This window comes from Drosophila virilis, chromosome 4 (genome assembly GCF_030788295.1).
Source record: "Drosophila virilis strain 15010-1051.87 chromosome 4, Dvir_AGI_RSII-ME, whole genome shotgun sequence".
Lineage (NCBI taxonomy): Eukaryota > Metazoa > Arthropoda > Insecta > Diptera > Drosophilidae > Drosophila > Drosophila virilis.
This window is the reverse complement of record NC_091546.1, coordinates 12,908,234-12,933,728: the sequence shown is the minus strand read 5'-3', so window position 1 is coordinate 12,933,728 and position 25,495 is coordinate 12,908,234. Positions and strand designations below refer to the sequence as shown.

General features: G+C 38.8%; 3 protein-coding genes across 3 annotated transcripts; 2 read left to right on the top strand and 1 right to left on the bottom strand.

The window, feature by feature from the left end:
* The first annotated feature begins 1,084 nt into the window (after positions 1-1,084).
* On the top strand, positions 1,085-2,953 carry LOC6628110 (inhibitor of growth protein 1). The gene is made up of 3 exons (XM_002051979.4): positions 1,085-1,413; positions 1,484-2,403; positions 2,471-2,953. The coding sequence occupies exons 1-3, from the start codon at positions 1,281-1,283 to the stop codon at positions 2,675-2,677; spliced, it is 1,260 nt and encodes a 419-aa protein (XP_002052015.1). The 5' UTR covers positions 1,085-1,280; the 3' UTR covers positions 2,678-2,953.
* A 146-nt stretch (positions 2,954-3,099) lies between these two features.
* pasi1 (pasiflora 1) lies at positions 3,100-4,125 on the bottom strand. Its single transcript, XM_002051980.4, has 4 exons — positions 3,757-4,125; positions 3,590-3,689; positions 3,477-3,527; positions 3,100-3,426 (listed from the first exon to the last, which is right to left on the bottom strand). The coding sequence occupies exons 1-4, from the start codon at positions 4,029-4,031 to the stop codon at positions 3,343-3,345; spliced, it is 510 nt and encodes a 169-aa protein (XP_002052016.1). The 5' UTR covers positions 4,032-4,125; the 3' UTR covers positions 3,100-3,342.
* A 5,086-nt stretch (positions 4,126-9,211) lies between these two features.
* On the top strand, positions 9,212-10,360 carry LOC6628112 (endoplasmic reticulum resident protein 44). The gene has a single exon (XM_002051981.4). It carries the CDS (start codon positions 9,212-9,214, stop codon positions 10,358-10,360), a length of 1,149 nt encoding a protein of 382 aa, XP_002052017.4.
* Positions 10,361-25,495: the final 15,135 nt, after the last annotated feature.

The window sequence follows — 25,495 nt, the reverse complement described above, 5'->3', positions numbered from 1 at the left end:
CGGCCCGATTGACATTGCTTAGACAATCTTTAGTTACTATCTTAGTCTTAGTCTGAGTCTGTGTTTGGTTTGTGTTTGCTGCTCGTGCATTGAGTTGGTTGCGTGTCACCGAAACCCCATTTCCATATGGCTGCCCAGGCTGCTGTAGGTTACACAATGCCACACAACGATATTATAAAAATATTTATAAATTGTTTTAGACACATGTTTCACATTGCCAAATAAACACACACACAGCTGTACACACAGAACAGCATACGGACCAGCTGCAGGCTCGTTAACAACTCAAATTTTTAACTTCTTCGTCCACTGACAGGTCAAAGTTGGCATTGCTCCTCTAGCTAAGAGCCAAGCTATAAGAAAAAGTCAATTTTTCCAAAACTGGAAGTTGATTTGCTTGTTTGAATATGTTAATTTAATGCCAAATAAGCAATGTGATTTGCTTATAGGATTCCAAGCCATTAGACAGAACATTTAATATTTTAATATAACTACGTCAAAATTAACATGAAGAGCCAATTGAGAAAAGGATACCAAAATAGGAAATCAATAAAATAACATAAAACAAATTATTTCTTAATGTTTGTCTTTTCTTGAAGATACCGGTTGTTCTAACCGGAAAATGTCGTAATAGATAGCAGCGAAATCATTATGACCTTTCGTACTTTAAAAGTTGCTTGTATTGCTCGATCGTTACAATATATTCGAACATCAACTCTCCACTGTAGGACTGAACTTTTAAATAATCGCGGGCACACCGTTGTGCTCATTATGAGCTGTAACCCTACTGTTATATATAGCGTCGCCCTGCTGTTAACTAAATTTACTCATATTTGTCTATGAATACCTAGATGCATGCACAGACTGCTTAAATAAAATTATACAAAAATGATTTATCATAAAATAATTAAGAATTTAAATCGGCGCTCGAATATTTGTGATAACATAGGTAAGGTTTACTCAACTGTTAACGCAGCTTTTGTAACAGTAAACGCAAAAAAGAGCCGCTCTGTCAACTATTACTGCTGCGGTTATGTTAACGTTAAAAAGAGTATATTTTAATGTTTTCCAACACTCAAATGATACACATGCACATACACAAATACAGGCGTACAGTCGCAACATCTTAAAAAATTGAAACTTATATTTTGCAGCGTAAAAACTTATTTGGCCAATTTGCATACACCTAATTTAAAGTTTCATTGTAATGAACGATACCGCTGTGTTGAATTCAATGTCGTAGGGCCGCAGATAGCAAGTATTTAACAACAAATCACAACATGATTGCATCCGAATCGGAGGCTATAAACTCGGCCACTTATGTGGATAATTATCTTGATTCCGTGGAGAATCTACCTGATGATGTTCAACGCCAGCTGTCTCGCATACGTGATATAGACGTGCAGTACCGAGGTAAAATCAAAACGTATATACTTCCACCAAAAATCCCACTTATCCCATGCATACTATTTCCTCCTAATAGGACTAATACGAGATGTGGATCACTACTATGATCTTTATGTGCTGCATCAAAACTCGCCAGACACCAACCGCCGATGCCGTTCCATAACGCGTATGCACCAAAGCTTAATACAGGCTCAGGAACTGGGTGATGAGAAAATGCAGATTGTTAATCTCCTACAGGAGATAATAGACGGTAAAGTCAGACAATTGGACACAGATCAGCAGAATCTCGATTTAAAGGAGGAGCGGGAACGTTACGCGCAGCTTGACGATGGCCCGCCATCAAAGATTCAAAGGTTACAGAGTCCAATGTGTGATCAGGGCAACAGTGCGGGCAACAACGTGTTAAATAGTAGTGGACTGGGCAACTCAACTAACTCCGTTGCCAAGGACCATTATGGAGGACTGCCCTTTGGTGCTGTCATGGGCGTATCAGCTTCTGGCGGCGGCTTAAGTGGCAATGGCGGAGGTTCAACGCCGACGTACGATCGTTCGAGCCACTTGAACAGCAGTGGCAACGGCTTCAATGGCACCTTTTGTGGCGGTAATAGCGAGCTTCAGCGTTCGGGAAGTAAACGTTCACGACGGCGCAACGAAAGTTTACCAAACAATGGCAGCTCCACCGAAATGGGCGGCAATGAATCGAATTCGGCTAACGAAGCTGGTAGTAGTGGGAACGGAACTAGTGATCGGAAGGCTTCTTTGGGCAGTTCCGGTGGTTTGGGCCAACGTAAAAGCCAAGTGCAGTTATCAAGCGGAGGTGTTGCTAGTGGCACAGGTGGCGGTACCGGCAATGGCGGTGGCAGCAATTCTGGCAAAAAGAAGAAACGCAAAGTGCGTGGCGCGGGCGCTTCGAATACAGCGACGAATGCTCGTGAAGAAACGCCTCCGCCTGAACCCATCGATCCAGACGAGCCAACGTACTGCGTCTGTAATCAGGTATGTAACGCGAAAGTTTGTGGTAATCGCATAAAACACTTATTTTATTAATCTACTTTATATTCAGATTTCATTTGGAGAAATGATACTCTGCGACAACGATCTGTGCCCCATCGAGTGGTTCCACTTCTCGTGCGTTTCCCTTGTGCTGAAGCCAAAGGGCAAATGGTTTTGTCCAAACTGTCGCGGTGAGCGGCCAAATGTCATGAAGCCGAAGGCTCAATTTCTTAAGGAACTCGAGCGCTACAACAAGGAAAAGGAGGAGAAAACTTAAATTAACTCGTTATAAAAGTTTTGTGTTAAACACTTAGCCATTACAATTAGACCAGGGCTCAGCACTATGTACATTATTCGCTTCTTAAAATGTAGTTAATGTAAACACCCTTTCACAAACGGAACTTTAGTTTGTTTATTTGGCTTTTCGCCCCTTGTATCCACATTTTGCTTCAGTGGTTTTAAGGTTCGTCAATATCTGTATAAACGTTCAAGCTACATGATGTGTAAAATAAAATTTAACAAATGCTAAATAAACATTGATATTTATACTGAATATCGCTAAGATATACGGCAATAAGTTGAGGGCCTAATTTTGATTGACTTACATCAATATTTGTTGACCCAACTTATAAAATTCTAGACCCCATGATTTTCATAGCTATAGCATTTTCCACAGTCGGAAAAAAAACTAAATTAATATCTAGTTTGTACAGTAAAAATACAAATTTATTTGTGTTAATGTGTAATATTCTCTACGTGTTGTATGAAATACATAAGTGTAAAATATTATGTATAAGACACATTTAATATGGAATATTATGTTATTGGAGTATAAACTGTGGACGGATTGTTTGTATGGACAAAATACTTATAAGTAAATCTAATTTTAAAATGCTTTAAACTTGTTGATTATTCGATTTGCATTCGACAAGAATGTCGTCCTTAAGGCATCAATAGTTCGATATTTGGATTTTGTATCTCCAGGAAGATTTGGTACTGGGAGAATACGACCAGCCAGCAGTATAACTAAACGAGAAATGGTTAAATTGGTGACGACAACTGCATGTTCAACTTACATTATAAGCCACCCAAACGAAGTTTAGCAGCGCCGAGAATGTTTGCTCCAACTGAATGAAAGTTAATTAGTTGGTATATAAGGAATTAAAATTCATAATCTATATATGCTCACGTATATGTAGTAGCCTCCGATTAACCAAAGGCTCCACCCAAATTGAAATAGAATGGCGAGTCCAACCAAAAAGAGCCAGGGCAACAGCCAGCCACGCGTACTGTGAAATGGTTTTATTCGGAATATTAAGTATTTACAAATTCGTGGTACACACTTGTTTAACTCACCTTATCCTAATTCCAAAGTACACTAGATAGGATGACAATATAATAAGTAGGAAGTAAATTATAAAAAAGCCACCGGCTATCGGCATGGAAGTCCTTATGTCCGTTTCAAACAAGGGTGAATAAAGTTGGCCAGACTCTCCACCAGCGAGCATGTAGCAAATCAGGGTAATTAATACTACGCTTAACGATGCCGTGTATGCGGCAACAGCATAGCTGCCCGTGCGTACATTGTTGGACCAAATTATGGGTGACCAACAGGAGCTCAGGACGACCATTTTTAATAAATAAAATCGTTATTTACAAGATGCAACAAAATGTTTATGAAATAACAACAACGCCTTGTCAACGCCCTGGCAATGTGACCAAAAACTAAAATTAGAGATGCTAAATATGTTTTCGATTAATCGGTATTTGAATAAGAATGTTTAACCGATTTGAGAGAACGCGACATTTAATTTTGTGTAAAGGGGATTAATAGATTTTACCATTAGTTGTCAGTCATTTTGTTGTCTTTACTGTTGGTTAAGTACATGTTACACTTCGTTATGGTCCGAATATTATTTCCAGTGCAGCTATCGATTGCCGGCTAACTATCGGCTGTCATAGCTGTTTATATTTAAGAATCTGATAACTTGTAAGTAAATATGCCCTTAATGATCTCCTGAACTTGCTACTGTACTGTATAGCACTGATTAATTATTTAAATTAGTTCACCAACAATATTATAAGCTGAAACAAAGCGCAGCAGAGCAACATTTTTTTAATGTGAAGTGTAGTTGATTGAGTAGGCAACAGATGGCGCCAATTGCAATTTGTAAAATGTTAGCCGACGAAAACGTCTAACAGCAAGTAAGCGGCAAGCGGCGGTTATGTTAACGGAATTTAAAAAAGTTTATCAACAAATATGTATGTTTTAAGATAGTTTGCTTTTGATCAGTATCTATGATTTTCTCTTGAAAGCCTCAATAAATAAGAACAAACAAATAATATTTAGTAATAGTTAATTACATAATGTATATGGAAAATAATCGTATGCATTTGCTTCGTTGGATTATTATTATATTTATTATTATTTATTATATATTACTTTTATGAAATGACCTTTTCGATATCATTGCAAAATATGGGTATAAATTACATCCTTATATTGAGGATAGACAGAACTATATTATATATTTTTGTCATTTTTTTTACTCATTTACTCAAGTATATTAGTTAGTAAGGCTGATCTGTATTGATTGCTTTCAAAAAACGTATTTAATTTACTTTCTGAGAAAAGAACAAGCCGATTTGCACTTAAGCGCCTAGAAAAGCTTCAATCCAAATCAATTTAATTTTAGTCTGAACAATAGCGCTTTGTAAAATACAAAGTGATATACGAAGTGATTGAAAGCAATTGATTGGTCCACGAACCACTTTCATTACTTATGCAATTGCCAATCAATTTTCAATTTGATGCCAACCAAAGAGAGTCAAATTCGACACAATTCCACCGAAAATTGCCGATAAGCTTAGCTACTTATGTAGTTGCCCCCCCCCCAGCCGAGTGGAGGCGCCATGAAACTTGCGCTCGTCTAATCAGAGCGGGCCATAAATTCCAAAAGAGCGTTGAAAATTGCGATCCGCATTGCTTCGCCCGGCTGCCTGCTATTCTCGGTCGGCGTTGCCAACTTTACTAATTAATTGTGCACTTGAGAATTTTTGAGCAACAGCGCACAAAGCAAACTGCAAACTTGCCTCTCTAGGCAAAAAACTTGGCAAAGGATAGATGGCTGGAGTAAGGGGGCGAGGGTGGTAGGAATAAAGGTAAAGAAAGGGAGAGGGAGAGAGAGTTAAGTGAGTGTGTGCAATGAGAGTGTGTGCGTTAGGTATGGCAACTGGCAAAGTTGATGAGTAAATAAACTAACAATTTTTCCTACTTAATTAACAAAATTGTTTTAATGCGCTGCCAACGTCTACGCCGCCGTCGCCGCCGCCGCAGAGCAGAAATGCCAACTGAAGCGTTTAGTGATGGCGACGGCGATGTCGCTTCGTTGTCAACATTGACAGACTGACAAGCTGACTGCCTGGCTGAATGACTAAATGACTAAGCAAACAAACTGTGAAGTGTGGCGTTGAAGGCAACATCAAAATGGCGGCATTGCAACTCAATAATTAAACTTGTCGCCAGTAGATGGCGTTAAGTCATGCATGTGTTGATATAGGGGCACGGGGGCTGGATTGTATTAAAAAGTTTCATCACGCCAGAAGGAGCTGAATCACAATTATGCCATGTTGAAACATGTTCTCTTATTTACAAGTGCCTCAATTTTCTTTGGCACAGTTTGTTTAAGGATAGTGTGTTACTTTATAATACGATAACTCAAACTTAAACATTGTGAACATACATTTATTAACCGATTTGCGTAAGTCTTAAACGAAATAACTGTTAAATATAATAAATAGAAATGAACACAAGTAGGGCTGTTACAAAATGGCGTTGTTATAGGCGAAAGTTGAGCGATATGGCAGCCTTCCAAGGTTAAGTACAGCAATAAGATTTGATTGTTTCAAATAACAAACCACTCGACAATATTACTAATATAAGCATAAAAAATATTTTATTCATTATAGCCTACTTTCAGGATATTTTATTCTATTTTATTTCCATTGACAAATGCTTGCTGATTAACATATAAAGTCGTTTCCGCGGCATTCCTTTGTTGTGGGAAGGGGGCCATTTATTTGCCAGCATTGACAACTCTGCGCCACAATAAATTGCAACCCTGTAAGCAATGCATTGCTGCTGCTGCTGCTGCTGTTGCTGCTGCATTCTGGGACGTTGCGGCTTATGAATTGCATTACAAATTCGCATAAATTTTGCGCCAAAGTATGCGCAACAAATCGTTTGTGGCAAGCGCATTTATCATCAAAAAGACGCATCCATTGCAGAAATTCAATCTAAAGCCAACCGCGAGAATTATGAGCTGAATATGGCAGCACTTACCCCAACCCAACCCACACTTCCGGCGGAAAATATTTGCTGAAGCAGCTTTGACGGGCTTTGTGAATTGACTTTTAAATTGCTCAAGCTGAATTATGTATTGGCGTTTCGTTTATTGGATTTATTGGCTATTTAAAATGTTATATGCAAATTAATCGCAATGGGAAATGAAAAGTCTGACGAGAAGTAAACTTAAACTCATAAAACTATTTTCCACTTAGAAGCGTGAATTGTCCGAAAAGTGTGAGCTATGTGTCAAGTGAATTAGGAGGTTAGAACAGTCTTATAAGATCTCAGCAAACTGTCTAAATCAAAGCATTTGTAGTACTATTAAGCTGGTACTAGTAGCTTTTTACCCTCATATTTTAGCAGCTCATCAGTTTATTATCGCTTGATTTATACAAGTTAATTAACACGTTCGTTAGCGAGAAGAAAAAGTGGAATGTTCAACAACATGGAATGGAGTTGGGGATAGAGGAAGTACGACATATGGACGGATGGCCTTACCTATGTCAACACGCAGACAAAAAGCACAATTAAACCCTTTGAAAGGGCGCAGACAATGCAGCAAATACAAACAAAGCCAAATGCCGAAGGGTTGGCGTTGAAAAGGCTGTGAAGGTCAAGCCGGAGCCAACCCCCCCCACTAGCAGCGGGGGCCAGGCTTCGGGCCTTGGGCCAGCCGTAGATTTATTGGATATTGTCGCATAAAGTCACATGGATTTTTACACAACATTTTATCGCCAGACGCAAAGATAAACGCCATAAACAATTGTCTGGTAGCAGCAGAAATTGCTGGCAATAAAGTCGAGGCCTGAAGAGTGAAGAGGGGCGGAGTTGGAGCTGTTGGCAAACATATTTAGACTTTTCTTAAGTAAATTACTGCAAAAATCGACAGAGCTCACGACGGAAGCTTAAATGGGCGCAAAAATGTCATTAAACAGGCAGCCGGAACATTGCCGGGCGCAAAGCAAGCAGCCAACCATTCTTGCTCTGGAGTGCGGGCAAGTTGTTGTTTCCGTTTCCGTCAATGTTGAGGTCCTTTTGAAATGTTGACGACAGCCAACAACAACAACAACAGCAACAACAACAACAGCAGCAACAACGTCTCGAACAACAACCCCCTGCAACCGACAACGTGCCCTGCCAATGAAACCCCATCCTGAGATTTTGGCATCTCATCCGCAACGTTTGTATTGACGCTTGGCATCTGCCCTCGTCTCATTTGTGATTTGTGGAGCTGCAGCTGCAAATATTTGCTTAGTCCTTTTGCACCCGGTCAACGATTGCCAGCGAGTTGTGAGCCAAGCGGGCAATGAGTAAGCCCGGCAAATGTTTGCTTGTTTTCATTGGGATTTTGTTCGGCTACAGATATGGGCTGATTAAGCCTTTGAATGTCGGCGCCGATCACAGATCTAAGTCTGAAAGAAAACATACATTAATTGGAAAAAAATTATTAAATTGCTGTAATATGAGCAGCAATTTTTGTGGAAAACTGAGAGTACAAATAAGGCTCTGACTCAAATCGATTCCAAAGATATTTTCTGAACACAGCTGTAAGGCTAAAGCTACATTTATTAGAAATCTGTGAACCCTTTTTGAAAATTGGAAAATGTGGACTAAAGATTGTATTGGCAACAATTTACATTTCTTCCGATAGGCTTCAAACTTATTTTGAAAGCTCTATAAAAAATTAATGAATCAGTTTTAATTTTTTTGCATATCTTTATTTCTATCTGATCGGCTTTTACTGTTCTAGCAACTTTCTTCAGAGTGAGAAACGTTTTCAGCAGTTATTGAAAATTCACGCAACAGTTCGGAAAACGCGCGAATAAGTAAATTTTAGGCGCTTACCCCGGGAAAAGCCTCGCTAGTATTAAAGCTAGAAGGCAAAACTATTAGATTAACAGAACTATGTTGCGTGATCATAATGAATATATAATATATATATTTATTTATTTTTTTTCTGCCTGTCTGTTTAAAATCCTTTAGTACTTGATAATCTATATAGATAAAACTTACATGTATATATCTAAATCTTTGCTACTCTAAATCTATGCTACAGAACATGTATACTATGTTTTATTGCATATATCATTGACAGGCTCGATCGGGCTCTTACCTGAGTTTTTGTTTAACAACGTGGATTTAACTTTGTGATATTAATTAAGATTTTTACATCAAACTAGTAAGGCTCTTATTGAGTTTAAGTGTATTGCCTATGTCTGCGGCATGCTAACTTGCCGATCTGTAGGGAAATTATAAATTTAGTTAGCTAAAAGTTTGATTTTTTAAACTGACAAGATTCTCTTTAGGCAAATACATTTTAATTTTTTTAAATTAGTCTAGACAAAAATGTTGTTTTCTATTTGGCCAACTCTGTTGCTGATTGCTCCGTTGTTTCTGCCGACGCATCAGAAGAGGACGCCAGGTAGAACTGCACGGGCTCAACCAACGCCGCCACCGCCAACGATGTCTACGGCAGCTCCAGTCGAGCCGAATGTATTGCAGATCACCAGGAGGAACTTCAATAGCACTTTGCACGCATATGAGGTGGTCTTTATCAATTTCTATGCGGATTGGTGTCACTTCAGTACCCGCCTGATGCCGATCTTTGAGGATGCGGCCGTCCGGCTGGCGGAGAAGCTGCCACCGTCGGCGGGAGTGCGTTTGGCACGCGTCGACTGTATGCTGGAAGTGGAGCTCTCCAATATGTGCGACATCAGCAAGTTTCCGACGCTGCGTCTGTATTATCGCGGCCATCCGCTGCGCCAGGAGTATCGTGGACAGCGTTCCGTTGAGGCGCTTGTCGCGTATGTGAAGAAGCAATTCGAATCGTCCATCAAAACGATAATCAATATCCAGGAGCTGGATGAGATTGATGTCACAAGGCGTTCGGTGATTGGTTTCTTCGAGAGCCGTAAGGAGCTGTCTGCAGCCCTTTTTGTTCTGCTGGCGGAGCGTTATAAAAACGATTGTGATTTCTATATAAGAATCGGCGCCAAGCTGGACAATGTGGCGTTTACGGAAAAAATGCCCACAATTGTCTACCGTCCGGACGTTGCGCGCACCCATGCTGCGGATGAGATCTATTACGGCGATGCGAAATCACAAATCGAAATGGAGGAGTGGCTCTTTAAGAAGTGTGTGCCGCTGGTGCGTGAGGTCGACTTTGGCAATGTGGAGGAGATAATCGAACAGCGATTGCCGCTGCTCGTTCTCTTCCATATGCCCGACGATGTTGGCTCTGTGAAGGATTTCAAGTCCATTGTGGAAATGCAATTGGCCGGCTGTGTGGACTGTGGCCAATTCAACTTTGTCACCGTCAACGGCCTCAAGTTTCAGCATTCGGTGCTGCACATGGGCAAAACGCAACGGGATCTGCCCCTGATCGCCATCGATTCGCTAAAGTTTATGTATCCGTATCCCAAGTTTAAGGACATGTACATTCCGGGCCATTTAAAAATGTTCATTAGCGATTTTAGCAGCCAGCATTTAAAGCACAAACTCAAAATGCGGCATGCCATCGAACACGAAACCAATCCGCCGCCGCTATCCACCTTCAAGGATCTGGGTCCCTCCAAGCATCGCTACTCTCTGGTCGGACATGATGAGCTGTGAGCCATAGTTTCAACTTTTACTACTGCTGCTGCTGCTGCTGCTGCTCCCTGTCTTATTGTTGCTCTTGTTAATAAAGTATCTTTTGTTGCTAGCAACTTAATCAGTTAGTAGGTTCGCTGTGCACTTTTTTTGTAGTGCCGCAATGCAACACTGGACAACAGGAAATGCCTTTTGTAATGCTGAAAAACTGTTGCAGCCAATCGATAGAAGTGTTAGTTAATGTGCTCTTTTATTGCGCAGTTTTTGTGGTTTGAAAGTGAATTCAATTTATTTATATTGCTGTCTACATATGTATTGAATTATGGCTTAAGAACTTTTCTAATACCCTTCAATAATTTATATTAAATTATACTTAAGATGTTAAGTATTTCCAACAAATTGTAAGATCACATTTTCTTCGATCATTTCTATATATATATATTTTTTTGTTGACCTTATCATATTTTTTCCATGTTTTATCCTGTTAATTTTCTTTATACATTATCTATCCAAATTATTCTTAAATTGCTTTCATACATATATAGAATTATTTTTACATTTCTCTCTTTTTGTCCTACTAAATATCTCACTTTGCTTACCTTAACACTTTTTTGCTCTCTATGCCCTTTTCCAGTTTTGAAAATTATCTGTTGAAAATTTGGTAGCAGAGTGTAATCAGGCCGGAGTCGACCGGTGTGTCGGGTCGTACATTTTGCAGCGCCCTAAAAAATGCTCGTCTCTCGTTGCACGTTTTTAGTTCCTCGTTCTGTGGGTACATGGTAAAAACAAATTGCCTGCAACTAAACATAATGGTTAAACAGACACCTGCTCAAGGCACACTCAAGGAAAATCACTTGAGCTGTCTGGGTGCCAGGGCCTTATCGTGCACGGCTCAGCCAAGCCAAGCCGAGCCGAGCCGAGCCAAGCCATTTACTTCATACTCCATTCGTGGCCTCCGCATCCAGCTCTCAACATAATTTGCTGTGGTTTTGCATTTACTTTGCATCTCAAGCATGCTTGAGGCTTTGCCTGCTGCAGCCAGCAGCCAGCAGCATTAGCCCGGTTTTGCTTCTGGGCGCAGCCACTTTCCAGCTAACCAAGCTAACCCGGCTTCCTACTTGACTGAGCTCGAGGCTTGTCTTGTGCCTTGCTCTGCCTGGCACTTCCGTTTCCGCCTAGAACTGCAGCCCCGGTGCTGTTCCGTCCGTTTGTTAGTTTTAGTTTTATGCGCTGCATTTGCGCCCTGTTTGCAATCACTCCAGCGCCGTGGTCGTCCTTGCGGTGACTCAGACCCAAAGCTGCAGCTGAGCAGATGGGAAGCAGCAGATGGATGCAGTTGAAGATGCAGTCGTGTTCCCGTGTAGAATTTTTCGTTTGTTTTTGTGGCTTTGCTGCATTGAGTGTTGCCTGTTATTTAAGCTGTTTGGCATTTGCACTAACATATGCGCATATCTAATATGCAATTGTTTTTCGTGGTTACAGATTTGCATGCTTTAAGTACACTGCGAGAAAAAAACGGCTTAGGTAAATAGCTTAAACTTTATTATTTTAGCGGCATATTTTATAAAAGTATGCTGCACTCATGTGATCAGAGAGCGAGCAATTACAAGGTTACATTAAATAATTAAGCATAAGTAAGTAAATTTCTTGCAGTGTACTATACTATACATGCAAAAATGCCAGCCACATGTACTTAAAGGCTGTGTTTGCCGCTCGTCGTTGCCAAGCTTAAAGCATGCGCTATTTGCACAACAAATTTGAGCTCATTTACACGCAAAGAAAACAAACAGAAACCGAAGAAACGACCCGGCAAAAGTTGGTGGATGCAGCTCCTCAGCTGCCGGGGCTGACTTTTGAGCCAAGTGAAAAACTATTTTGCTTGCTTCTTAATTTAATTAGCACTCAATTTGTATGTGTGTTGCATTTACTTTCTGCGTGTATGTGTGTCTGTCAGATGTAAAAACAATTTTCAACTTTTGCGCTACTCATTTGTTGCTGCAACTTGTCTGCTGCTTTTTAATTAAACGCATTAAATTATTTCCATTGCCGGCAACTTGAATGAGGCCTGAGCCTATTAGATGTATATTAAAGGCAATAATGCTGTGGTATGAGATCTTTGACTCTATAAAGCTATCAGATTAAAACGGGCATGAGTACTCTAGTCGAGAGTGCGTGACTAGCAGATTCCCATATTCGAGGTTTTCCTAGCTAAAACATATTGACATAAAAAGTTAGATCGGAATAAACTAAAGCTTTTCTTTTACTCTAATTTTTCACTTAGAAGTGCAGACGGTTCACATCTTGAGGAATATCTTTTGGAATACTTTGGATCTCGCTGCGGCTAATACCTTTATCTTGTTGTTTTATTAAAATGTCGTAGCAAAATTGTCTCTTTCATTAATTAGGCGCACTTCATTAATTGTTGTGTCGTGTATGTGTGCTTGTGTGCGTGTGAAGTCAACGCCCTCGGCAGCCTAGAAATCGCTCCACTCATGTAGATTTATTAAGGCTTCCCGCATGCATTTAGCATTTAGATTGGAATCGGGAGTCACGCTGCATGATTGATTGTCCTGTTCCCGTCCTGCGGCCCGGCTCCCTTCAATTGCACGCCAAGCAATTTCCTTGGGGAACTGTGGGGCAGCTCTGGCTGTGACAGGGGGGCACGTGAGGCTGTTGACACAGGTGTTGCTTGCTTTTAATTCTAATTGGTCAACGTTGGCAATTTCTCTAAATGAATTTTGCATTACGTTGACAAAACCAAAAAAGAAAATAAAGTAAAGAAAAACTGCGCACCCCAAAGGAAATTAAGACAAAGCCATCGAGACATTTTCATTTGTTTGCAGTCATGACTTTCAATTTGTAAAACAGAAGCGGCATACTTATTTTTGTTGCCTTCACAAGGAAATTTTTTCACAGGAAAATTCATTAGACGCAGCATCTTTTTGGTATACCAAAAAAGACATGATCGAGCAATATCTAAGAAGACATCATGATTTTTATAAAAGTCTGCTTGTTTTATGGCTTAAGCAGATATTTAGTCAATTAAAATAATGTTAAAGATATTTGTCTTTACCATGATTTTTAATATCTGATAAAGAGTGGAAGGAATCTCTTCTCACCTAACCAATTTTGTATCATATTTGACTAGTGTATTCCTATGAGTTCTGCCTGGACCTTTGCCTTTACAAAGCCGCGTAGCTACGTCTTTTTTCCAGCTGAACAGCGAGTTTTTAATTTTTATGTGGACCCTGGCAACTTTGGTTGCCTGTTTGAAACTTCGATAAATGCCATAAATTGCCCAGAATGACTTATGGAATCTATGAGCTCTCTCCCCCTCATCGCAATGTCAACACATTTTTTATGCCGCAATCTGGAAACGTTCGAGGCGTTACTCGTGCTGCAGACACAGAGTTCAAAGCGCACTCAACAGATGAGATTAGTAGACAGGGGCATATAAAAAACAAATAGTAGGGGTTAGGGCATTTAGCATGAACGACTGTAATATATCCTGCACATATGGAAATCGAATATACATATAGAATTGAAGTGTTCAAAAGTTAAAGTTATCTAAGCCGTGATCAACAGAAAACCCTAACAAAAACATACTGGGTAATCAAGTTTGTAACCGAAGCGTTAAAAAAAGCGATGTTATAATTTCAATTTCCAAATAATTGTAGCAACGATTGATTTGGATATTAACTAGACAAAAATCCAATTGAGAGTTAAAGGCGATATTTTAAGAAAAATACCTTCAAATTAGGCAAAGTCTGAGTGAGCCAAAATACATGTTTATAGGTTACGGAATGCCTTAGTATTTATTAGTACATTCTTGTAATTTATATTATTCATAGTATTGTTGTATATATATGTATGGCCAAGCTTTGCAGAAGGTCACATTTATATAGTATTGAGTTACAAAAATTGTCGTCATGAGGTCAAACAATATTGTCATATTGCGCTATTTTCACACACAAACGGAAACAGACCCAAACACTCAAAATCGTGATATCCGAAATTGTAACCTAAGAAATCGGCATATGCCACACATTCCCGATGATTGAAGTCCGGTTGATTGAAGCACCACCTGGCATAGCTTAAAGGAGCCCCATTTTTGGAGAGAACAAACCTTCGATTGGTACCCTGGGCACTAGCACCGATCCAGATAGAATCAAACCAACTATTCACAAATGGCACACCCAAATCTTGCAGATATTTTGTTGCAACAACTCTTTCCACATTACTATCGAATACCAATAGATTAGCATTCAGATCGCGGCATTTCTGAAATGCATTTCGTTAGGACAAAAGTGAGCTGGGTGTAGTAGAACTAGATTGATTATTAAAAAATGTTTGACCAATCGCAAGTCGATTGTGGAGAACTATGGAACTATAAATATTCAGCCAGATAGAATCGTTCTCTCGCGAACACGCAAGATACCTCGTCATGAGGGTGCATTCATTTCATCATCAAATACTATGAAATACATTTTATGTTATCCTAAGGTATGCTACCTGTTAATTGTTTTTGTTTATAAACCATTAAATATTTAAAGAATTTGTTAATCATTATTCTTGTTTCATTATTATATAGTATTGCCGGCCGTTTCAGTATGCTCTTCTTCAAAAGATTAATTTCTGTCCCTTTCGTAGTTAATTAAAAACCTGTCTTTAGCGGATTATTTTTAAAATTTATCACCTGCAACTAAGTTGTTTATGCTGTTTTCGGTTCCAGTGTTTGCTTTGCAGGGCGTCTGCCCGCAATTCGAATAAGAATAAAACGATGCCAGGGATACTCTATAGAGTTACAGCTTACGGATTTTGGCAAAAAATGTAATGTAACCCCTTGCCATTTGGTCAATTTTGGTCAAAATTTAGATATTCATTTTTTTGATGCCAATCGTTACTACTGATCCTTACGACTATAAAATGGTATGCAATTCCAAAATCGGACATTTTCTGGCCGAGATATTCCAAAAAATCAATAAAACAGGCTGACTTTACAAACTAATCGATTTTTGGTCAACAACTTTTTTTTGGCCGATCGATATTTAAAATGTTTGAATGACAATTTATAGTAAAGATCCGTACAAACTCAAAAAGGTGTAAAACTACAAAATCGGACATTTCTTGGCCGAGATATTCAAAAAAAAATCATCAAAAAAGTTTTGATTTTCAAACCAACCCCGGTTTTGGCAAAAAACGTGATGTAACCCCTTGCCATTTGGTCAATTTTGGTCAAAATTTAGATATTCATATTTTTGATGCCAATCGTTAGAACTGATCCTTACGAGCATAAAATGGTATACAATTCCAAAATCGGCAATTTTTTGGCTGAGATATTACAAAAAATCATCAAAACAGGTTGACTTTACAATCGAATGGGTCAACAACTTTTTTAAGCCCATCGATATTTAAAATGTTTGAATGACAATTTATAATAGGGATCCGTACAAATTCAAAAAGGTGTAATATTTTGAAATCAGACATTATTTACCCGAGATAATAAAAAAAAGTCATCGAAAAAGTTTCGATTTTCGCACCGACCTCGATTTTGAAAAAATCGTGATGGAAGGTCATATCTCCGCGCGGAGTTATGTCGTTTTGGAACGTCATATCTCCACGCGGAGTTATGTCGTTTTGGAACGTCATATCTCCACGCGGAGTTATATCGTTTTGCAACGTCATATCTCCGCGCGGAGTTATGTCGTTTTGGAACGTCATATCTCCGCGCGGAGTTATGTCGTTTTGGAACGTCATATCTCCACGCGGAGTTATGTCGTTTTGCAACGTCATATCTCCGCGCGGAGCTATTACCCGAGATATTAAAAAATATCATCGAAATAGTTTTAATTTTCGAGCCAACCTCGGTTTTGGCAAAAAACGGGGTCAATTTTGGTCAAGATTTAGATATTCATATTTTTGATGCCAATCGTTAGAACTGATCCTTACGAGCATAAAATGGTATACAATTCCAAAATCGGCAATTTTTTGGCTGAGGTTGACTTTACAATCGAATGGGTTTTTGGTCAACAACTTTTTTTAGCCCATCGATGCTTAAAATGTTTGAATGACAATTTATAGTAGGGATCCGTACAAATTCAAAAAAATGTAATATTTTGAAAACAGACATTATTTACCCGACACTTCTTAAAAAAAAATCATCGAAAAAGTTTCGATTTTCGCACCGACCTCGATTTTAAAAAAATCGTGATGGAAGGTCATATCTCCGCGCGGAGTTTTGTCGTTTTGGAACGTTATATCTCCGCGCGGAGTTATGTCGTTTTGGAACGTCATATCTCCGCGCGGAGTTATGTCGTTTTGGAACGTCATATCTCCGCGCGGAGTTATGTCGTTTTGGAACGTCATATCTCCGCGGGGAGCTATTACCAGAGGTTTTTAAAAAATATCATCGAAATAGTTTTAATTTTCGAGCCGACCCCGGTTTTGGCAAAAAACGTGATGTAACGTAACCCCTTGCCATTTGGTCAATTTTGGTCAAAATTTAGATATTCATATTTTTGATGCCAATCGTTAGAACTGATCCTTACGAGCATAAAATGGTATACAATTCCAAAATCGGCAATTTTTTGGCTGAGATATTACAAAAAATCATCAAAACAGGTTGACTTTACAATCGAATGGGTTTTTGGTCAACAACTTTTTTTAGCCCATCGATATTTAAAATGTTTGAATGACAATTTATAATAGGGATCCGTACAAATTCAAAAAGGTGTAATATTTTGAAATCAGACATTATTTACCCGAGATATTAAAAAAAAATCATCGAAAAAGTTTCGATTTTCGCACCGACCTCGATTTTGAAAAAATCGTGATGGAAGGTCATATCTCCGCGCGGAGTTATGTCGTTTTCGAACGTCATATCTCCACGCGGAGTTATGTCGTTTTGGAACGTCATATCTCCGCGCGAAGTTATGTCGTTTTGGAACGTCATATCTCCGCGCGGAGTTATGTCGTTTTGGAACGTCATATCTCCGCGCGGAGTTATGTCGTTTTGGAACGTCATATCTCCGCGCGGAGTTATGTCGTTTTGGAACGTCATATCTCCGCGCGGAGTTATGTCGTTTTGGAACGTCATATCTCCACGCGAAGTTATGTCGTTTTGGAACGTCATATCTCCGCGCGGAGTTATGTCGTTTTGGAACGTTATATCTCCACGCGGAATTATGTCGTTTTGGAACGTCATATCTCCACGCGGAGTTATGTCGTTTTGCAACGTCATATCTCCGCGCGCAGCTATTACCCGAGATATTAAAAAATATCATTGAAATAGTTTTAATTTTCGAGCCGACCCCGGTTTTGGCAAAAAACGGGGTCAATTTTGGTCAAAATTTAGATATTCATATTTTTGATGCCAATCGTTAGAACTGATCCTTACGAGCATAAAATTGTATACAATTCCAAAATCGGCAATTTTTTGGCTGAGATTTTACAAAAAATCATCAAAACAGGTTGACTTTACAATCGAATGGGTTTTTGGTCAACAACTTTTTTTAGCCCATCGATGCTTAAAATGTTTGAATGACAATTTATAGTAGGGATCCGTACAAATTCAAAAAAGTGTAATATTTTGAAAACAGACATTATTTACCCGACATATTAAAAAAAAATCATCGAAAAAGTTTCGATTTTCGCACCGACCTCGATTTTGAAAAAATCGTGATGGAAGGTCATATCTCCGCGCGGAGTTATGTCGTTTTGGAACGTCATATCTCCACGCGGAGTTATGTCGTTTTGGAACGTCATATCTCCACGCGGAGTTATGTCGTTTTGCAACGTCATATCTCCGCGCGGAGCTATTACCCGAGATATTAAAAAATATCATCGAAATAGTTTTAATTTTCGAGCCAACCTCGGTTTTTGCAAAAAACGGGGTCAATTTTGGTCAAGATTTAGATATTCATATTTTTGATGCCAATCGTTAGAACTGATCCTTACGAGCATAAAATGGTATACAATTCCAAAATCGGCAATTTTTTGGCTGAGGTTGACTTTACAATCGAATGGGTTTTTGGTCAACAACTTTTTTTAGCCCATCGATATTTAAAATGTTTGAATGACAATTTATAATAGGGATCCGTACAAATTCAAAAAGGTGTAATATTTTGAAATCAGACATTATTTACCCGAGATATTAAAAAAAAATCATCGAAAAAGTTTCGATTTTCGCACCGACCTCGATTTTGAAAAAATCGTGATGGAAGGTCATATCTCCGCGCGGAGTTATGTCGTTTTCGAACGTCATATCTCCACGCGGAGTTATGTCGTTTTGGAACGTCATATCTCCGCGCGAAGTTATGTCGTTTTGGAACGTCATATCTCCGCGCGGAGTTATGTCGTTTTGGAACGTCATATCTCCGCGCGGAGTTATGTCGTTTTGGAACGTCATATCTCCGCGCGGAGTTATGTCGTTTTGGAACGTCATATCTCCGCGCGGAGTTATGTCGTTTTGGAACGTCATATCTCCACGCGAAGTTATGTCGTTTTGGAACGTCATATCTCCGCGCGGAGTTATGTCGTTTTGGAACGTTATATCTCCACGCGGAATTATGTCGTTTTGGAACGTCATATCTCCACGCGGAGTTATGTCGTTTTGCAACGTCATATCTCCGCGCGCAGCTATTACCCGAGATATTAAAAAATATCATTGAAATAGTTTTAATTTTCGAGCCGACCCCGGTTTTGGCAAAAAACGGGGTCAATTTTGGTCAAAATTTAGATATTCATATTTTTGATGCCAATCGTTAGAACTGATCCTTACGAGCATAAAATTGTATACAATTCCAAAATCGGCAATTTTTTGGCTGAGATTTTACAAAAAATCATCAAAACAGGTTGACTTTACAATCGAATGGGTTTTTGGTCAACAACTTTTTTTAGCCCATCGATGCTTAAAATGTTTGAATGACAATTTATAGTAGGGATCCGTACAAATTCAAAAAAGTGTAATATTTTGAAAACAGACATTATTTACCCGACATATTAAAAAAAAATCATCGAAAAAGTTTCGATTTTCGCACCGACCTCGATTTTGAAAAAATCGTGATGGAAGGTCATATCTCCGCGCGGAGTTATGTCGTTTTGGAACGTCATATCTCCACGCGGAGTTATGTCGTTTTGGAACGTCATATCTCCACGCGGAGTTATGTCGTTTTGCAACGTCATATCTCCGCGCGGAGCTATTACCCGAGATATTAAAAAATATCATCGAAATAGTTTTAATTTTCGAGCCAACCTCGGTTTTTGCAAAAAACGGGGTCAATTTTGGTCAAGATTTAGATATTCATATTTTTGATGCCAATCGTTAGAACTGATCCTTACGAGCATAAAATGGTATACAATTCCAAAATCGGCAATTTTTTGGCTGAGGTTGACTTTACAATCGAATGGGTTTTTGGTCAACAACTTTTTTTAGCCCATCGATGCTTAAAATGTTTGAATGACAATTTATAGTAGGGATCCGTACAAATTCAAAAAAATGTAATATTTTGAAAACAGACATTATTTACCCGACACTTCTTAAAAAAAAATCATCGAAAAAGTTTCGATTTTCGCACCGACCTCGATTTTAAAAAAATCGTGATGGAAGGTCATATCTCCGCGCGGAGTTTTGTCGTTTTGGAACGTTATATCTCCGCGCGGAGTTATGTCGTTTTGGAACGTCATATCTCCGCGCGGAGTTATGTCGTTTTGGAACGTCATATCTCCGCGCGGAGTTATGTCGTTTTGGAACGTCATATCTCCGCGCGGAGTTATGTCGTTTTGGAACGTCATATCTCCGCGGGGAGCTATTACCAGAGGTTTTTAAAAAATATCATCGAAATAGTTTTAATTTTCGAGCCGACCCCGGTTTTGGCAAAAAACGTGATGTAACGTAACCCCTTGCCATTTGGTCAATTTTGGTCAAAATTTAGATATTCATATTTTTGATGCCAATCGTTAGAACTGATCCTAACGAGCATAAAATGGTATACAATTCCAAAATCGGCAATTTTTTGGCTGAGATATTACAAAAAATCATCAAAACAGGTTGACTTTACAATCGAATGGGTTTTTGGTCAACAACTTTTTTTAGCCCATCGATATTTAAAATGTTTGAATGACAATTTATAATAGGGATCCCTACAAATTCAAAAAGGTGTAATATTTTGAAATCAGACATTATTTACCCGAGATATTAAAAAAAAATCATCGAAAAAGTTTCGATTTTCGCACCGACCTCGATTTAAAAAAAAATCGTGATGGAAGGTCATATCTCCGCGCGGAGTTATGTCGTTTTCGAACGTCATATCTCCACGCGGAGTTATGTCGTTTTGGAACGTCATATCTCCGCGCGAAGTTATGTCGTTTTGGAACGTCATATCTCCGCGCGGAGTTATGTCGTTTTGGAACGTCATATCTCCGCGCGGAGTTATGTCGTTTTGGAACGTCATATCTCCGCGCGGAGTTATGTCGTTTTGGAACGTCATATCTCCGCGCGGAGTTATGTCGTTTTGGAACGTCATATCTCCACGCGAAGTTATGTCGTTTTGGAACGTCATATCTCCGCGCGGAGTTATGTCGTTTTGGAACGTTATATCTCCACGCGGAATTATGTCGTTTTGGAACGTCATATCTCCACGCGGAGTTATGTCGTTTTGCAACGTCATATCTCCGCGCGCAGCTATTACCCGAGATATTAAAAAATATCATTGAAATAGTTTTAATTTTCGAGCCGACCCCGGTTTTGGCAAAAAACGGGGTCAATTTTGGTAAAAATTTAGATATTCATATTTTTGATGCCAATCGTTAGAACTGATCCTTACGAGCATAAAATTGTATACAATTCCAAAATCGGCAATTTTTTGGCTGAGATTTTACAAAAAATCATCAAAACAGGTTGACTTTACAATCGAATGGGTTTTTGGTCAACAACTTTTTTTAGCCCATCGATGCTTAAAATGTTTGAATGACAATTTATAGTAGGGATCCGTACAAATTCAAAAAAGTGTAATATTTTGAAAACAGACATTATTTACCCGACATATTAAAAAAAAATCATCGAAAAAGTTTCGATTTTCGCACCGACCTCGATTTTGAAAAAATCGTGATGGAAGGTCATATCTCCGCGCGGAGTTATGTCGTTTTGGAACGTCATATCTCCACGCGGAGTTATGTCGTTTTGGAACGTCATATCTCCACGCGGAGTTATGTCGTTTTGGAACGTCATATCTCCACGCGGAGTTATATCGTTTTGCAACGTCATATCTCCACGCGGAGTTATGTCGTTTTGCAACGTCATATTTCCGCGCGGAGCTATTACCCGAGCTATTAAAAAATATCATCGAAATAGTTTCAATTTTCGAGCCGACCCCGGTTTTGGCAAAAAACGTGATGTAACCCCTTGCCATTTGGTCAATTTTGGTCAAAATTTAGATATTCATATTTTTTATGCCAATCGTTAGAACTGATCCTTACGAGCATAAAATGGTATACAATTCCAAAATCGGCAATTTTTCGGCTGAGATATTACAAAAAATCATCAAAACACGTTGACCTTACAATCGAATGGGTTTTTGGTCAACAACTTTTTTTAGCCCATCGATATTTAAAATGTTTGAATGACAATTTATAGTAGGGATCCGTACAAATTCAAAAAGGTGTAATATTTTGAAACAAGACATTATTTACCCGAGATATTAAAAAAACATCATCGAAAAAGTTTCGATTTTCGCACCGACCTCGATTTAAAAAAAAATCGTGATGGAAGGTCATATCTCCGCGCGGAGTTATGTCGTTTTGGAACGTCATATCTCCACGCGGAGTTATGTCGTTTTGGAACGTCATATCTCCACGCGGAGTTATGTCGTTTTGGAACGTCATATCTCCACGCGGAGTTATATCGTTTTGCAACGTCATATCTTCGCGCGGAGTTATGTCGTTTTGGAACGTCATATCTCCACGCGGAGTTATGTCGTTTTGGAACGTCATATCTCCGCGCGGAGTTATGTCGTTTTGGAACGTCATATCTCCACGCGGAGTTATATCGTTTTGCAACGTCATATCTCCACGCGGAGTTATGTCGTTTTGCAACGTCATATTTCCGCGCGGAGCTATTACCCGAGCTATTAAAAAATATCATCGAAATAGTTTCAATTTTCGAGCCGACCCCGGTTTTGGCAAAAAACGTGATGTAACCCCTTGCCATTTGGTCAATTTTGGTCAAAATATAGATATTCATATTTTTGATGCCAATCGTTAGAACTGATCCTTACGAGCATAAAATGGTATACAATTCTAAAATCGGCAATTTTTTGGCAGAGATATTACAAAAAATCATCAAAACACGTTGACTTTACAATCGAATGGGTTTTTGGTCAACAACTTTTTTTAGCCCATCAATATTCAAAATGTTTGAATGACAATTTATGGTTGGGATCCGTACACATTCAAAAAGGTGTAATATTTTGAAACCAGACATTATTTACTCAAGATATTAAAAAAAAATCATCGAAAAAGTTTCGATTTTCGCACCGACCTCGATTTTGAAAAAATCGTGATGGAAGGTCATATCTCCGCGCGGAGTTATGTCGTTTTGGAACGTCATATCTCCACGCGGAGTTATGTCGTTTTGGAACGTCATATCTCCGCGCGGAGTTATGTCGTTTTGGAACGTCGTATCTCCGCGCGGAGTTATGTCGTTTTGGAACGTCATATCTCCACGCGAGTTATGTCGTTTTGCAACGTCATATCTCCGCGCGGAGCTATTACCCGAGCTATTAAAAAATATCATCGAAATAGTTTCAATTTTCGAGCCGACCCCGGTTTTGGCAAAAAACGTGATGTAACCCCTTGCCATTTGGTCAATTTTGGTCAAAATATAGATATTCATATTTTTGATGCCAATCGTTAGAACTGATCCTTACGAGCATAAAATGGTATACAATTCTAAAATCGGACATTTTTTGGCTGAGATATTCCAAAAAATCAATAAAGCAGGCTGACTTTACAAACTAATCGATTTTTGGTCAACAACTTTTGTTTGGCCCATCGATATTTAAAATGTTTCAATGACAATTTATAGTAGGGATCCGTACAAATTCAAAAAGGTGTAATATTTTGATATCAGACATTATATACCCGAGATATTAAAAAAAATCATCGAAAAAGTTTTGATTTTCGCACCGACCTCGATTTTGAAAAAATCAGGATGGAAGGTCATATATCCGCGCGGAGATATGTCGTTTTGGAAGGTCATATATCCGCGCGGAGTTATGTCGTTTTGGAACGTCATATCTCCGCACGGAGTTATGTCGTTTTGGAACGTCATATCTCCGCACGGAGTTATGTCGTTTTGGAACGTCATATCTCCGCACGGAGTTATGTCGTTTTGGAACGTCATATCTCCGCGCAGAGTTATGTCGTTTTGGATGTAACTAACCCCATGCCATTTGATCAATTTTGGTCAAAATTTAGATGTTCATATTTCTGATGCCAATCGTTAGAACTGATCCTTACGACTATAAAATGGTATACAATTCTAAAATAGGACATTTTTTGGCTGAGATATTCCAAAAAATCAATAAAACAGGCTGACTTTACAAACTAATCGATTTTTGGTCAACAACTTTTGTTTGGCCCATCGATATTTAAAATGTTTCAATAACAATTTATAGTAGGGATCCGTACAAATTCAAAAAAGTGTAAAATTACGAAATCAGACCATTTTTGGCCGAGATGTTAGAAAAAAATCATCAAAAAAGTTATGATTTTCAAACCAACCCCGGTTTTGGCAAAAAACGTAATGTAACCCCTTGCCATTTGGTCAATTTTGGTCAAAATATAGATATTCATATTTTTGATGCCAATCGTTAGAACTGATCCTTACGAGCATAAAATGGTATACAATTCCAAAATCGGAAATTTTTTGGCTGAGATTTTACAAAAAATCATCAAATTAGGTTGACCTTACAAACGAATCGGTTTTTGGTCAACAACTTTTTTTTAGCCCATCGATATTTAAAATGTTTGAATGACAATTTATAGTAGGGATCCGTACAAATTCAAAAAGGTGTAATATTTTGAAACAAGACATTATTTACCCGAGATATTAAAAAAACATCATCGAAAAAGTTTCGATTTTCGCACCGACCCCGGTTTTGGCAAAAAACGTGATGTAACCCCTTGCCATTTGGTCAATTTTGGTCAAAATATAGATATTCATATTTTTGATGCCAATCGTTAGAACTGATCCTTACGAGCATAAAATGGTATACAATTCTAAAATCGGACATTTTTTGGCTGAGATATTCCAAAAAATCAATAAAGCAGGCTGACTTTACAAACTAATCGATTTTTGGTCAACAACTTTTGTTTGGCCCATCGATATTTAAAATGTTTCAATGACAATTTGTAGTAGGGATCCGTACAAATTCAAAAAGGTGTAATATTTTGATATCAGACATTATATACCCGAGATATTAAAAAAAATCATCGAGAAAGTTTCGATTTTCGCACCGACCTCGATTTTAAAAAAAATCGTGATGGAAGGTCATGTCGTTTTGGAACGTCATATCTCCACGCGGAGTTATGTCGTTTTGGAACGTCATATCTCCACGCGGAGTTATGTCGTTTTGGAACGTCATATCTCCACGCGGAGTTATGACGTTCCAAAACGACATAACTCCGCGCGGAGTTATGTCGTTTTGCAACGTCATATCTCCGCGCGGAGTTATGTCGTTTTGCAACGTCATATCTCCGCGCGGAGTTATGTCGTTTTGCAACGTCATATCTCCGCGCGGAGTTATGTCGTTTTGCAACGTCATATCTCCGCGCGGAGTTATGTCGTTTTGGAACGTCATATCTCCGTGCGGAGCTATTACCCGAGATATTAAAAAATATCATCGAATAGTTTTAATTTTCGAGCCGACCCCGGTTTTGGCAAAAAACGTAATGTAACCCCTTGCCATTTGGTCAATTTTGGCCAAAATTTAGATATTCATATTTTTGATGCCAATCGTTAGAACTGATCCTTACGAGCATAAAATGGTATACAATTCCAAAATCGGCAATTTTTCGGCTGAGATATTACAAAAAATCATCAAAACAGGTTGACTTTACAATCGAATGGGTTTTTGGTCAACAACTTTTTCTATCCCA

Coding starts and splice junctions, on each gene's coding strand:
- LOC6628110 (XM_002051979.4), top strand. CDS start 1,281: ATGATTGCATCCGAATCGGAGGCTATAAACTCGGCCACTTATGTGGAT. Junction 1,414..1,483: donor TATAGACGTGCAGTACCGAG/GTAAAATCAAAA, acceptor TCCTCCTAATAG/GACTAATACGAGATGTGGAT. Junction 2,404..2,470: donor CGTACTGCGTCTGTAATCAG/GTATGTAACGCG, acceptor CTTTATATTCAG/ATTTCATTTGGAGAAATGAT.
- pasi1 (XM_002051980.4), bottom strand. CDS start 4,031: ATGGTCGTCCTGAGCTCCTGTTGGTCACCCATAATTTGGTCCAACAAT. Junction 3,528..3,589: donor TCGGAGGCTACTACATATAC/GTGAGCATATAT, acceptor ACTTTCATTCAG/TTGGAGCAAACATTCTCGGC. Junction 3,427..3,476: donor TCGTTTGGGTGGCTTATAAT/GTAAGTTGAACA, acceptor TTTCTCGTTTAG/TTATACTGCTGGCTGGTCGT.
- LOC6628112 (XM_002051981.4), top strand. CDS start 9,212: ATGTCTACGGCAGCTCCAGTCGAGCCGAATGTATTGCAGATCACCAGG.